The sequence below is a fragment of the Capsicum annuum genome, chromosome 12 (genome assembly GCF_002878395.1).
Source record: "Capsicum annuum cultivar UCD-10X-F1 chromosome 12, UCD10Xv1.1, whole genome shotgun sequence".
NCBI lineage: Eukaryota > Viridiplantae > Streptophyta > Magnoliopsida > Solanales > Solanaceae > Capsicum > Capsicum annuum.
Genome location: NC_061122.1, coordinates 229798793 through 229814347, shown reverse-complemented (window position 1 = coordinate 229814347; position 15555 = coordinate 229798793). Strand labels below are relative to the sequence as shown.

The 15555-nt window shown below is 32.9% G+C and overlaps 2 protein-coding genes across 2 annotated transcripts; one reads left to right on the top strand and one right to left on the bottom strand.

The window, feature by feature from the left end:
• Nucleotides 1-2415: 2415 nt before the first annotated feature.
• LOC107851024 (receptor-like kinase TMK4) lies at nucleotides 2416-6478 on the bottom strand. Its single transcript, XM_016695913.2, has 3 exons — nucleotides 3962-6478; nucleotides 2840-3358; nucleotides 2416-2708 (listed from the first exon to the last, which is right to left on the bottom strand). The coding sequence occupies exons 1-2, from the start codon at nucleotides 6210-6212 to the stop codon at nucleotides 2847-2849; spliced, it is 2763 nt and encodes a 920-aa protein (XP_016551399.1). The 5' UTR covers nucleotides 6213-6478; the 3' UTR covers nucleotides 2416-2708; nucleotides 2840-2846.
• Nucleotides 6479-12982: 6504 nt separating this feature from the next.
• LOC107851825 (UDP-glycosyltransferase 75C1) lies at nucleotides 12983-15555 on the top strand (the record flags this gene model as incomplete). Its single annotated transcript, XM_016696921.2, is given in 2 exon segments — nucleotides 12983-13436; nucleotides 14172-15555. Coding segments are annotated over 2 exon segments (1413 nt in total). The 5' UTR covers nucleotides 12983-13067.

Below are 15555 nucleotides of genomic sequence, written 5' to 3'. Positions count from 1 at the left end.
GAATATTTCACAACAAATTATAATTAATCAAGCCCCAAATCGAATACGAACCAAAAATGATTTACCCATACGTACCATGACAATTCATAAAAATTGCAACATCACATGTTCAAGAATGTTAAGACATGTAATATGTTAGGTATGTTTGGCAAGAAAAATTGTCTATTTTCAAGATTAGGTCCCACGTGCTACTACTAGTATTACTTTCATATCTTAGTTTAGTACTACCATATAAGTAGTTGTCAGAATATGAAAATGACTTTGATAAAGATATCAAACTAATTGATATTCACTTTATTATATGATCTCAGATCAGATTGACATGAAATGTATTAAATTGCTTACCATGTGTGTGTAGGTATTACATTATTACATTATTATGTTAGTAAAATTAATCTTGAGCTTGTCAGAGAGAATTATTTTAAGAATAGAGTCAATTAATTTAGGCTATAATATAATAAAGTTGGGTAAAAGGAGTTTACAATAATAATAATAATAATAATAATTTTTTTTTTTTAAATTCCAGGAAAACCCACAGTCGCTACATCCTTCGACTCCCCCTGTGCACAATCTGCAAGTAACAAAGGGTTTTTAACCGCACTAGGCAAGCCGGGTGCGACAGGCTCGACTCAAAGGCCCTACTTGGGAGTCGATTCCAGGTAGTTGTGGTGGATTTTCAACCCTCGACTAGCGAGCCACACCACAAGGGTGCAATGTGTACGCGATTTTACTCCTATCTAGTGAAGATAAAGAGATGATATACAAAAGGTGAAAATAAAATTATGAATCCATTTCTAGTTGTCACGTTATTAAAAATTAACATGTCATGGAAGGTTGAACTCTATATTACCTGTTATATCTCATTAGCATGAATATCGTGTAATTCTACTCATCAAGACTTGTCTTTTTCGAAAGTTGAACTTTGTCGTCATGATTTTCACCCTTTTTATTGACTGTTACGTCATATTATTTAAATGTTTATCTGTAATTATCTTTTAATATCAGGGTAGTATAAATATTTTTTTACAAGTTTACTTATGTTTAGATAATCTAATAGTAGTATAAATATTAGTATTTGACATTATCAATTCTATAGAATCTAATTAACATCCATATTTTTCCGACCAAAAAGGTGGATGTGGGGACTAGGAAGAAAATTTGGTGAAGAAGAAAAACTTCTCCTAGTCTTGATAGAGACATACTATAACATCAATTAATTAGAAGTTGGCCAAAGAGGGGACCAAACAAAATTAAATAAATATATTACAAGAAATTTAGTTGCTAGCCAATAGTAATTATCCTTGCTCTATATATCTAAAACATCATTAAGTCAGGAAAAAACAGTCCGATGCAATAAAGTTCTTGCTATTATAGATTTCGAAAAACGATTAGATCACAAAGGTCTATTGTATGTATCTTAATCTTGCATTTCTGCTCGAGGATGTTTCCACGACTCTGAACCTATGACCTCCTAGTCACATAGCAACAATTTACCATCGTTATGTACGGTTTTTAGGAAACGATCGGACCACAAAGTTCTATTGTACGCAGCCTAATCTTGCACTTCTGCTCGAGGCTGTTTCAACGACTCCGATCCTATGACCTCCTAGCACCAACTTACCAGCGTTATGTACGGATTTTGGGAACATCACAAGGGTCTATTGTACGCGGCCTAGTCTTACACTTCTGCTCGAGGCTGTTTCCACGACTTGAACCTATGACCTTCTATAATCACATAGCGGCAAACTTATCAGTTACTCCAAGACTCCCTTCTTCACCATTACATCAAGAATTTGACCTAAACCCCATGTCATTATCATAAAAAAAATGGATTTATTTTCCTTTGCAATTACATCAAGAATTTGACCTAAACCCCATGTCATTATCATGGAAAAAAAAATGGATTTATTTTCCTTTGCAATTACACAAAATCCTTCAATTCCCAAACAAAAAATTGACAAAATGTCCCTACATAACATGTGCACCACTACCCCATCCAAAAGAAAAAGAAAAAAAAAAGGTCTGGTTTAATTCAATAGACACCCTTTTATACAAAACAAAATATTCTTGATCACCCCCATGTGAAACTCAACAATAATAGCTTAGACAGCACCAACAAAAGTTCAACGAAAAGATAAAGAATGGCATGTTTGACAGCTTAGATCCAGCAAAAATGTTTAAGCAAATGTCCCTAAAAGTCATAAAAATGTTTTTGATTCACAAAAATTATATCTCGACGACAATAACATACTCAGTGTAATCTCACAAGTCAGATATAAGGGATAGAGAGGGTGACGTGTATGCATCCTTACTTACAACCTTTCTTGCCACGTTATGAAGACTGTTTGTGATAGACCTTCGACTAAAGTAATTAAAAAAGTTAGACCTTTACTACAACAAATATAAGAATGTACGTAGAGTCGCAGATCTTACCCCTACCTTGGAGGTAAATATTAAACTTAGTAGGAAGAGTATATTTTGCATGTTCATATAAGAACTCAAATCTATTTACATTATCTATGTAAGATTAAAGAATTTAATACAATTTCTCTTCTAACAAAACCACATAGAAAAAAAATATATATCTGCTGTCCAGCCAAATAAAACTATATGAAGACAAAGTAAAACGCGTTGTTAAGAAGAAACCAAATGAATTTGTGGGCCTTTCTTGATCTGTTACCCCAAAATATGCATTGCCTTTCTGTCATCTGCAATGACAAAAATGTATGCGGTTTAGTCTCACGAGTGGGGTCTGGGGTCTGGGGTCTGGGGTCTGGGGTCTGGGGTCTGGGGTCTGGGGAAGGTAGTATGTATGTAATGCAGCGTTAATGATCTCTACCTTTCTGTCATCTGCAATCTGTTGAATTAAAACTATCTGCGAATCCGGAAGGTTTCGAGGGTATGCTTGACTGTGTTTGAGTGTAGGAAAAGTCATCGAACATTCTTGAAGTACCTTCATCAGCTTGCCATCTTTGAAGGATTTGAGGAAGGCTCATATGGAGGTCGATGCCACTGTCTTCGTCTTCATTTCTCGTAGGCTTCCACAGCTCTACGAGGGGTGCAAGTACATTGACGGCATGTCCCATATCGGGGCGCTGGAACGGTTCTCGTGCAGTGCAATGACCTGCTAACTCGGCGACCTTACAAATGCTCTCGTATGTTTCCTCGTCGGGATTAAGTGTCGGGTCAATAGCCTTTCGGAGGTTGTCTTTGTTGACAAGGACCCTGCGAAGCCAAGTGACCAAATGGGACCTCTCATCTGGCAAGGTCTCGTCTAATGCTTTTCTACCAGTTAGGATCTCCATTAGAACAACTCCAAATGCATACACATCTACCTTAGTCGTGACTCGTCCAGTAGCTGTAACAAAGAGGAGCAGTCACGCTTAAGCCAAACGCCAATCCGAACTCTTGTTTGTAATGATCACAGACAAACCTTGTTAAAACATGCATGAAACAGACCAGAAGTAGATACAAACAAGAGAAAACAAGATTTCTAACGGAAATTAACAAAGTTACGAGCAGAAAACTATTGACGGCCAATACTAAATCTACAGAGGTTGAACTTAAGTCTAGAAGAAGAATGATATTCTGCTGATCTAAATTCTATTTATATACTAGGGGATCAGTCACACATGCTATACCAACATCAATACTCAGCAAATTAATTGAATGACTTACGTATCAGTTTGAAAACCGGATGATTGGATTTCATGATTTTCACCTTATGGTTTTCTTTCAATCGTACTCTTTTTCGCTAACCATCAGTTAAATTACTGAACAGTGTTCGCAGCATCTATCCACGAGTCCGAACAAAATTAACAAACTAGCATTTGAGCATGGAATGGAATTCAACAAAGCAAACATCTCTCGATGCATCTCTAATATAGTGAAGATTAAATTGAACATGAAAGCTATCAGTTTTACAACGAAAAGGATTAAGACCAGCAGCGGAAATATTTACCAGCATATTCAGGCGCCAGATAGCCAAACGTTCCAGCCAGCCGTGTCTCAACAGAATATTTCCCATCGGGAGCATTCTTGACCAATCCAAAATCAGCAACCTTGGCTCTCATGTCATCGCCAAGAAGTATGTTAGAGGGCTTCAAATCCCTATGGATAAAACTTGTCTGAGCCAAGCTGTGGAGATACTCGACTCCTCTTGCAACATCTAATGCTATTGTTACCCTTTGCTTCCAGGTCAAAATTGGGTAGCCATGTTCTTGCCATTCGAACAAATGCTGACTTAAAGTTCCCTGTGGCATGTACTCATACACCAAAAGTCTCTCGTTGCCGTTAACACAGTAACCAAGAAGAGCGACCAGATGCCTATGCCTAACCTTAGTAAGGACCGCGATTTCAGCTTGGAACTCGTTCATCCCTTTAGTACCCATTGCTCCAGATTCCATCCTCTTCACAGCGATCTTAGTCCCATCGTGTAATTCACCCTTATAAACGACTCCAAATCCTCCTCTGCCCAAAATATTTTCTTCGCTGAAGTTGTTTGTCACTTGTCGAAGCACCTGAATGGAAATGGCAATATTTCCACCTTCAAATATAGGCATCTCACTATGATCACCACTGCTCTGGCTCTGTAATTCACTTGGGACTCCTGCATATCCGTTACCAATCACTACAACAGGCTTAACCATTTCATTGCTTCTTTCCGGCATCTCAACCCTCCCGAATCTCTTATGCCGTCTCTTTATATAACATTTGTAAGACACATACATCACAACTAAGACAAATATAACGACAGATATAACCACACCAGCAATCATTCCAGCTGAAGGGGTCGACCCCTTCGAACCACCAGATGAATCTCCACCATCACTACTAGAGCTTGACCCAGACCCCGGTGATCCACCACTACCCCCTCCACCACCAATAGTCTTTCCAAGCAACAAGTTACCACTATTACTAAACTTCACATCCGGTCGAAAACTAGGTATCGGACCAGATAAATTGTTGTTACTAACATCAAGAGTTTGAAGCTTAGGCAAAGCTGTCAAGCTAACCGGTATAGATCCAGTAAGATTATTATCATTCAACAACAAACTCCTCAAACTAGTCAAATTCGCAAAAGCAGGAGATATAAAACCTGACAAACGTGTCTTACCAAGTGTTATAACATCCACATTCTTTTTCGTTCCATCACAACTTACATGCGACCATCCATCGCAAGCATCATTTCCTTTCCAAGAATCAGCCAATTCCGTAGGATATCCAAAACCACCAGCCACAGCTATAAGTGCTGTAACCTGTTCATTACAAGGTCCAGGAGTAGACAAACAAAAACTATTCGTAGTCCCAATTTCCGCGTAAACCCCATCTTTAAACCGCGGCATTGGACCTTGCAACTTATTATTTTGCAACGAAACATTCATCAGTTTAGGAAGATTCGTCAATGAATCCGGTACAACACCCGTAAACTGATTATCCCTTAGCTTCAAATCAACTATATTCTCACATTTCGACAAATCAGGAATCGGACCATTAAACAAATTAGCATGTAACCACACTTTAGACAACAGTGGCATTCTTGAAATCACATCAATACTACCTGTTAACCCTCTATCCTGATTATTCAACCATAAATTCCTTATCTCAGAACCACCAAAACTACTAGGCAAACCTCCCGTTAAATTATTATACGACAACCTTATATCTTGTAAATTCGGAAAAGCATCAAAGAAATCAGGCATAACACCAAATATACCTGCATTAGAAGCATATAAACTACCCAAATTAACACTATCCCTCAAATACCCTGGAATCTCCCAAGGTCCAAGCTTTACATTCTCACCAATACTAAAAACTCTTAAACTAACAAGCCCCAAAAGGAACCCTTGAGGAACAGAACTAAACTCATTGTTATCCAAATACAACTCAGCTAGATTACTCATATTAGCAAATGAAGGCAAAGCACCAGAAAGCTTGTTCTTTTGAACAGAAAGAGTCTTGAGACTTACAAGCTGACTCAACTCAGGTGGTAAAACTCCAGAAAGTCCCTGAGAATCAAGATTTATAGACACAACTGATCCAGTTGATTTATCACATGTAACTTTAGACCAATCACAGAAAGAAGCTTTATCCCAACCATTTGGAGATATAGCTGCTTTTAACTTTGACATAACAGTACCATCATCTGAAAATGTGAATGAAGTGAAAATGAACAAGGTGACAACAACAAGAAGGAAGTTGTAAAGGGCCATTGAAGGGGTTTGAGATCTAGCATATACAAAGCAAACAAGAAAGAAGAAAAATCAAGAGTGGAGATTTTTTTTTTCTTTTTTGGATTCTTGAAAAATGTAGTGAATTTAAGTTTATGAATATAGTAAGAAAAATCAAGAATGGATTTTTTATTTTTTTTTTGGATTCTTGAAAAATGTAGTGAATTTAGGTGTATAAGTATATCAGTTTTTTTTTTTTTTGGTTCAACTTTTTTTTTTTTATATGTAAGAGAGCATTTATGTTAAAAATGATGACAGCTTTGTATGAACTGTAATATTTTTGTCATTAAGTTGTTGCTGCATTTTCCTCTTTTAGTCTTTTTCTTCTTCAAATTTTCAACTCCTTTTTTAAAATAATAATAATAATGAGTATATTTAGTTTTAAACTCATATAAAAGAAAAATGTGAAAAAAAAACTACTAAAGGAAATATCAATAAGAAGAATTGCTCTACAGGTAAGTATCGAGTCACCAAAAAAGCAAAAAAAAAAAATGAAATTTTCTAGGGAGGGTTAAAAGAGTATTTCTTTTTGAAAAAAAGAAGCTATACGAATTTTTTGTTAATTTTATTATTAATGGAAGATGGGCCGATATGACCGATGATAAAATAAGAAGGGTAAAACTTCTAAACAGATAGTAATTTTTTTTTTTTTTGGGGGAAAAGGACGCTTAGCACTTTTTAAAACAAATAACTCAAGTTTGGAAACTTTTAAAAAAGTGGTCAGTCGGATATATTATTTCTGCTTTATAGTCATTTGCTAATTTGGGTTATTTTAGCCTACATAGTCCATATTCAATACTAATACAATCTATATACAATACTGATACAATATTCAACTTGAGCAATTCGATCTTTTTAAAAATATTTTAATTTTTTTTGTTATAAATTTTTTAACTGATCAAATATTCTTTATTATTTAGAAATAATAATTAAATTATATAAAAATGATATAATTGTTAAATTGAATATGTATCTATATAAGATATATGTATAGAAACTGTATAGTTCTATCAAATATGTATATGTATAAACTATATATAAAAAATATATAGAAAGTGCATGAAAATTTTATATAATTGTTGTATAAAACGTGTACAAAAAAATATACAGTTATTGTATAAATTGTGTATCAAAACTGTATAATTTTCGTATAGAATATTTATATGTATAAAATATGTATAGAAACTGTATAAAAGGTATGTAGAAACGATATAGAACAAGTCAGAAAATTGAAATGACTAGAAAGTGAAATTTAAATTTCATGGTCATTTTCATGAAAATAGTTTAATTTGAAGTGTCGTTCCTGCCTTTTCCCCATTTGTTTTTAGAATAAGAGAAGAAGGTGAAAAATTCTATAAAACGGAGTAATATAAGTTTGTATGGAATATTTTTAAACTCGATGATGGTACAACTCAACAATACGTGACATGAAATCCCTTATTGAATATACTTCTACTAAAATAGGGAAAACATCTCCACACACAAAATAAAGTTGCACTTAATTAGAATGAATAATTTTACCTAGAGTAAATTTTTAAGTTGTGTATTATATTTATTACTTTCATCTACCCTATCTTTAAGACTAGTTGTAGTAGTGAGCACTCTAGCTCAACTTTGTTCAAATACACTTTAATAATTTAACAACCTTATACCTTTTTTTGGTTTCCATCCACATTGGAGTCCCGACTAATTGGGTAGCGCTTCCAATAGAATTTTCTATATATTCAAGGCTCGAATTCGAGACCTCTAATTAAGGATGGAACAGTCTTACCACTGCATCACAGACCATATTGGTTAAATAACCTTATATTATTACTTATCATTACTAATTTTATCTAATGACAAACATTTTTATCTAATGACAAAGAATCTTTTGTTTAAGAGAATCCATCAAAGTCTTTGTAAATAATTTAAAGAGTTTTAAATATTTTTTAACGTTTAAAAGAGAATACATATGAATTTCATTTCTTGAAAAGTTCTCAATTTTGTGAAATTCAAACATAGAAAATTCACCAAGAAAGCAAAACAAAGGAATCGAGCTCTTAAAGGAGAGGTAAAACGAGTTCAAATTAATATATAATGTATATATCATTTATATTATGATTATTTATCATCGAAAATAATCTTGCTCAGCTACCACTTGTTCCACTTATAATTAGCACTGCACCAAAAAAATACTTAGTGGCAATTAGTTAACAACAACTTAGTTGTCGCTAAATTATGTTTTTAGATGTTATTATTAGTGACAATTACATTTTAATATTGAGTAAATGCACTGTTTTCACTCTAAACTATAATCGAAATTGCTGAGATACATCCGAACTTAAAGGAGGTACTATTACCCCTGGATTAATTAAAACTGTATTTTTGGCAATCTTAGTGCCTATGTGGCACATACATATACCTACGTGAATCTTCAGTGCGTTGATTCACGCAGTGTGGTACGTAGGTACTAAGGTTGCAAAAAATACAGTTTTAATTAGTTCAAGGGGTAAAGACCCCATTTAAGTTGGAGTATGTCTCATATAGTTCGAGGTGGAAAAAAATCATTTTCTCTTTTAATACTCTTTGATTTGTAAATGTCACCAAAAGCCAATAACAACATTAGGTCCTGTTGGGGAACAATGGTAAAAATACCAGTAACAATAAGATTTAAACTGTTAAGAAAATGTTAATAATAATAATAGTACAATAATATAATAGTGTATAATAATATTACTGTTTCAATAATAATATTATAATCTATATAGTAATTACAACAGTAATATAATTACTTCTTAACAGGTCAATAATACTGAATATTAAATAAATATTATAACAATATGATTTTAAGTAATATATTAATTATGCTTGGGTCGTGTTAGGCACATTATAACGATATGATTTTAAGTAATATGATTTTAAGTAATATATTAATTATGCTTGGGTCGTGTTAGGCACATTATAACGATATGATTTTAAGTAATATATTAATTATGCTTGAGTCGTGTTAGGCACTGTCCTAAGAAACTATTTCCGCAGGTGAAATATTTTTTCAGAATTAAACAAGCACTCTCCTGATTAATTAGAGGATAGTCGAAATTATGTAAGTCTTCCCTAATTAATCAGAGAACACAGGAATCAATAAAATTAAATATAATCCAACAAGTTAAATGACAAATTCAAAGGATGATTGGATAAAATAAGAATAAAATCAGAGAGGAGAAAGAATTTGTTAAATTGATTCTTGCTTGGAAATGATATATCTATTTATAGGAGTTGGGGGAGGTATTATACCAAATAAATACACATGCATAATATTTTCTTGGAGACAAAGAAAAAATTCTTGGTCATTACTCAAAGAAAAATACTTGGTCTTCAAGTATATAATTTTACATATATTAAAATTGATCATCAAACATTTACTTGATCTCAAAGTAAATATTATTTAATTTATCAAATATTTACTTGGTCTCAAAGTAAATTAAAATATCATTTAATTATTTTAAAATATCTAACAGATCCAACGTAAATTAATTAATGTCATTAAAAATTTTAGTACTAGCTCTTTTCATAAACCTAATATATTTTGCATAGTATACTAAAATAGCATGATAAAAATTAAAGATTATGTCCACATTTGAAGCTATCTCACACATTATTTACCTTATTTTTCAAGATTACAAGTCTCAGTTTTTATGAAAATATATGTATAAATATTCTACTAGTGATACGATATTATTATAAGTACAGAAAATTAAACTCTTTATCAAATGGGTTCGTAATTGCCGGTGTATAAAAAAAATAGAATACATATATGTCGTTTAATTTGGAATAATTATTGACTAAGAGATTTTTGACAAAGTATACATCACGTTTCATACTTTTGACACGTTACCATGTTATAAGTGTTCGGAAATAGATCCAGAATTTAAATTTTATGAATTTTGAATACTAACATTTTTTAATTAGTAAGCTCTAAAATAATAATAAGTATATATTAAATAAGATTTTAAAGTAAATAAAATATTTGAATCAAAACTATTGAGTTCGAGCAAAATCTGTAGCTCACACTCTACATCTGCCCCTAATAAGTGTCAAATGTTATTTACCTTTTTTTTTTTTTTTTTATTTGAGGGTTAACATACCTAAAGTATTATTATTTTTTGAGTTTCATACCTGAACTATCGGGATTCGAGTGTGCAAATTTATTATTCTTGAACTCAATATATGTTTATCAAAACACACCTCAACTATCAGTTGTTCCAATGCAATACCTGAACAATGGTGATATATATATTTCAGGTAGAAAAAGGAAAGAATTAATAGTTGAAATATGTTTCGATAAATAATTGAATCAACTGAGTTGATGATAGTTCAAGTATGACACTCAAATACTCGAAATACTTTAAATATTTTTGTTCATTAGCTCTCTCTCTTAAACGGGACAAATATAGAGTTGGCGGTGCATAGAAGAATTCACCATTTTCTCTGTTATTTTTATTTATTTAGAATATAAGAAAAATAGATATCCAGTAATATTTATTCAATTTGAAAAATCAATAAATAATTTATCTTTTTCTACCTATTTTATTCATATTCCAAGAATGATACAGTAAAATAATACCTACGTATTATTTATTATTTCTTAATATATTAGTGGGCAAATATTACTTTTTTCCCGTCTGTACTTATATCCAAAATTTTTATAACCGCGTAGTCTATTCGAATGATTATATTTATTTCTCCTAACAATTTAATGATAATCTAACGTGATGTTATATATTGCAGTCAACTTAAGAGGCATTTTGAAAATGATAATGCCCCGTAAATTAAGGGGTTAAATTATACAGTTTCCACTTGGAAATTTTCTTCCTTTTTCTATGTTCCCACCTGGTACACCGTCACTCTTTTTCATGAGTTTCATATCTTAATGATTCATTATTTTATTTATCTATTTAAATTATTACTTTTTTTTAAATGTAATAGTTGTAGATCATTTATTTCTCAAATAAAAATATAAAAATGAATGATCTGTTATAATAGGTAAAAGTCACATGATGATGTAAAAAGAAAATACACCGATAGTGCATCAAACTTAAACTCATTTTTTAATAAAGAACAATTTGATAAAAATTATCTAATTTTTTTTAGATTTTATATCTGATTAAATTATGACACATAAAATAGGACGGAGAGAGTAGTAATTTGGTTGGATTGGACAGGCTATATGATTCTTTGGGCCAAAATTGTCACCCCCTAATTTGAGTTTGATTTAAAAACAATGTTTTCTTAGAAGGAACTTGTGAATGAAGCCCAATTAGACATTTGCGAATTCTTTGTAATTCTCTTACAAGAAATAAAACCATATTGTTTCTTTTATGTTTTCAACAACAACATACCCAGTTTAAAATTTAGGTTCATGACTAGCCGGTGTTACGTGGTATAGTACTTTTTGTTAAATAGATAAAACAAGTCTGCGTTTACTTTACATCTTCAAACCTTACTTGTAAGAGTTCACTAGATATATTGTTGTTTATAGATAAAAACAAGTCATTTATCTCTCTCTCTCTATAGTTTATCCCCCGACCTTGAGATCAAATTCTTATCACGCTACACCCATCGAATATTGTCACTGTTTAATTTGATTATATATCTAACTTGTTCAAAGTGTGTCGAAGACACATGTCATGCTTTGATTAGAAAGCAGAGTTGGCTAGTTTCCGGCATATCTTTTACGTTATCAAACACAATCCGCAACGTCATTAACTGCATCGCATTTGTTAGGTTTGAATCTCCTTTCTTGAGCGATCACCTTCACTCATCGGCGACACAGGTATCTTTCTCCAAATAGAAGTGGTCAAGCACGAAAGAGCTAGGTGCGTCTCAGACATACTTTAAAAGTTAAGTGACACTCTTTTCTTTAGTCCATTTTAAAAAGAATGTCACTTTATTATAATTAGAAACAATTTAACTTTAAAATAACCATTTCATTTTTAATGAAATGATTTACAACCTTATATAATAAATTGTTCTAGACCATAAGTTTCAAGAGTTTCCTCTTTTCTTAAATTTTATGTCAAACCAAACAGTGCCACATAAAATGGAACAGAGGAAGTAATGTACAATGATCTCAAACTTCAACTAGAAATACAGTGTATATGATGAAAATCAAGAGATAACATTTACTAATTTACCTTCTTTCAAAAAATAAATAATATCCAATTGTTTTTTAAATGGTCAATTTTTTTTTTTTTGTCTTTCGAGATGGCTCAGTTGGTTTGGAGGGTGGATATTCACATAGATTTATGATCCGGGTTCGATTCCCTTCAATACATGCGGTTTACATCTTCTGTGTGGTTTGTAGGGTATTACAAAATGGGGGTTTACCTAGTGCGCACAGAGTGCTCACCTGAAGGGCAGAGGCTGTGACAGAGGTCTTAGCAGCATATGAAGGGCAAAGGCTGTGGCACAGATCGTAGTAGCTGTGGGTTATCCTACAGTTCCAAAAGAAAAAATAGTCAATTTTTAACAAGAGTAAAGGCTGTGACAGTAGTAGCTGTGGGTTATCCTGCAGTTCCAAAAGAAAAAATAGTCAATTTTTAACAAGAGTACAACTATTAGGTCCATCACTTGTCATTTTTTACTACACATCATGGGCCCTTTGTACTCTCTAAGTAATGGTAGTTGTACTCCCCATTGCACATACAAATGTGCCACCCTCCACCACCCACCAACAATATGTAACATGTTATATATATATTTCTTGAACATAAATCTACCATCCACCACAACAAAAAACCAATAAAAAAAATTACAAGTACCAAAACAAGTTACTTTTTTTACTAAGCAAAAAAAATGGTGCAACCCCATGTCATTATAACAACATTTCCAGCACAAGGTCATATTAACCCAGCACTACAATTTGCCAAGAATCTTGTCAAGATGGGCATACAAGTGACATTTTCTACAAGTATTTATGCACAAAGACTTATGGATGAAAAATCCATTAATAATGTTAATTTTCCAAAAGGGTTGTTGAACTTTGTTCCATTTTCTGATGGATTTGATGATGGTTTTGATCATTCAAAAGATCCTGTATTTTATATGTCACAACTTAGAAAATGTGGAAGTGAAACTGTGAAAAAAATTATTGTCAGTTGCTTTGAAAATGGAAGTCCTATTACTTGCCTTCTTTACTCCATTTTCCTTCCTTGGGCAGCAGAGGTATTAATTAAATTATTAGAGATAACAATATTGATGTTATTAGTACTCCCGAACTATGTTCAAAGTTGCAACAACACACTCCAACTTGACTAGGGTCGTATTATCCCTGAAGTCAATTTTAGCGTATTTTTGTGACCCTTTTGTGCTGATGTGACACCTTTATTACATAAATATGGGATCCACGTAAAAGGTGCCACATTAGCTAAAAAGTTTCTACATCAGCTAAAAAGGTTGATAAAAATACACTAAAATTTTGTTCAAGGAGGTAATAGAACCCCGTGAAGTTGGAGTGTGTCGTAACAAATTTGGTTATAGTTCAGGAGGTACTAGATGCTTTACTCATATTATTTTGATATTATCATTGTGTCTAGACTAACTTGCATGCACCTGACTAATTTCACGAAGTATCTGCTACCTCCCACCAGCACATTCTTTGATTATTTCATTATGTAGTACTTTAGACTCTTGGTTTTTAGTTGATTCTGATCCTTATGATATCTGACAAAGTATGTTTAAATGGATTATTGATTGCTATATTACTTAATAGCTTAGGCATAATGTTAAGATTGTAGTATTACAAAATTTGAGGACAATAATGCTTATGAAAAAGAGTTTAAATGTGACATTTCTCCTATATGTTATCGACTTGTTTCATTTTCATGTGTCAAGCACGTCAAAAAATATATATCAAAGATAAACATTTTGAATTATTTTAATTATATTATGTTTCGACAGGTCGCTCGCGAAGTCAACATCCCTTCTGCTCTTCTTTGGAGTCAACCAGCTACAATCTTAGACATATATTATTTTCACTTTCATGGATATGAAGAAGAAATGGCTAATGAATTCAATGATTCAAATTGGTCCATTCAACTTCCTGGCCTTCCACTATTGAAAGCTAAAGATCTTCCTTCATTTTTACTTCCATCAAGTGCAAAAGGAAGCCTTAGAGTTGCACTTCCACCTTTCAAAGAATTGATAGACACATTGGATTCTGAAATAAGTCCAAAGATTCTTGTGAATACATTTGATGAATTAGAGCCTAATGCACTTAAAGCAATTGAAGGTTACAAGTTTTATGGCATTGGACCATTGATTCCTAGTGCTTTTCTAGATGGAAATGACCCTTTGGATTCTTGTTTTGGTGCTGATCTTTTTGACAAGTCAAATGACTATATGGAATGGTTAAACACAAAGCCAATTTCATCTGTTGTTTATATATCATTTGGGAGTCTAATGAATCCGTCGATAAGTCAAATGGAGGAGATATCAAAAGGGTTGATAGATATAGGAAGGCCATTTCTATGGGTGGTAAAAGAAGACGAAAAAAACAAGGAGAACGAGAAAATATTTGGTTGCATTGAGGAGTTGGAGAAGATAGGGAAAATTGTGCAATGGTGTTCACAACTCGAAGTGTTGAGACATCCGTCTTTGGGATGTTTTGTTTCGCACTGTGGATGGAATTCGGCTCTGGAGAGCTTAGCTAGTGGAGTGCCGGTCGTGGCCTTTCCTCAATGGACAGATCAAATGACAAATGCAAAGCAAATTGAAGATGTGTGGAAGAGTGGTGTGAGAGTGAATGTGAATGAAGATGGTGTTGTTGAAAGTGATGAAATGAAAAGGTGCATTGAATTGGTAATGGATGGAGGAGAAAAAGGGAAAGAAATGAGAAAGAATGCTAAGAAATGGAAAGAATTGGCTAGCGAAGCTGTTAAAGAAGGTGGATCTTCCCACAAGAATTTAAAGGCTTTTATTGATGAAGTTGCCAAAGGTTATTGACAGGCAGAATACATAAACATGCCCTTTTAACTTGGCTTCGAATCACATCTATGATTTTCAACTTTGGGTTTGCACAAGTAGACACTTAAACTTATATAAAGTTGAACAAGTAGACACGTCCTATGTGGCATCCTTGGCGTCTTACGTGTATTATGTCACATAGGACGTGTGTGTTTACTTGTTCAACTTTATAAAAGTTTAAGTGCCTACTTGTGCATACTTGGAGCTCATAAATGTGATTTGAGTTCAAGTTAAAGGACATGTTTATGTATTATGCCTTATTAATATGCTATGAGGCCTCTTTTTACTTTTTGTATCTTTGCTTACTATGTGTGTTAAG

Coding starts and splice junctions, on each gene's coding strand:
- LOC107851024 (XM_016695913.2), bottom strand. CDS start 6,212: ATGGCCCTTTACAACTTCCTTCTTGTTGTTGTCACCTTGTTCATTTTC. Junction 3,359..3,961: donor TCTGGCGCCTGAATATGCTG/GTAAATATTTCC, acceptor TCTTTGTTACAG/CTACTGGACGAGTCACGACT.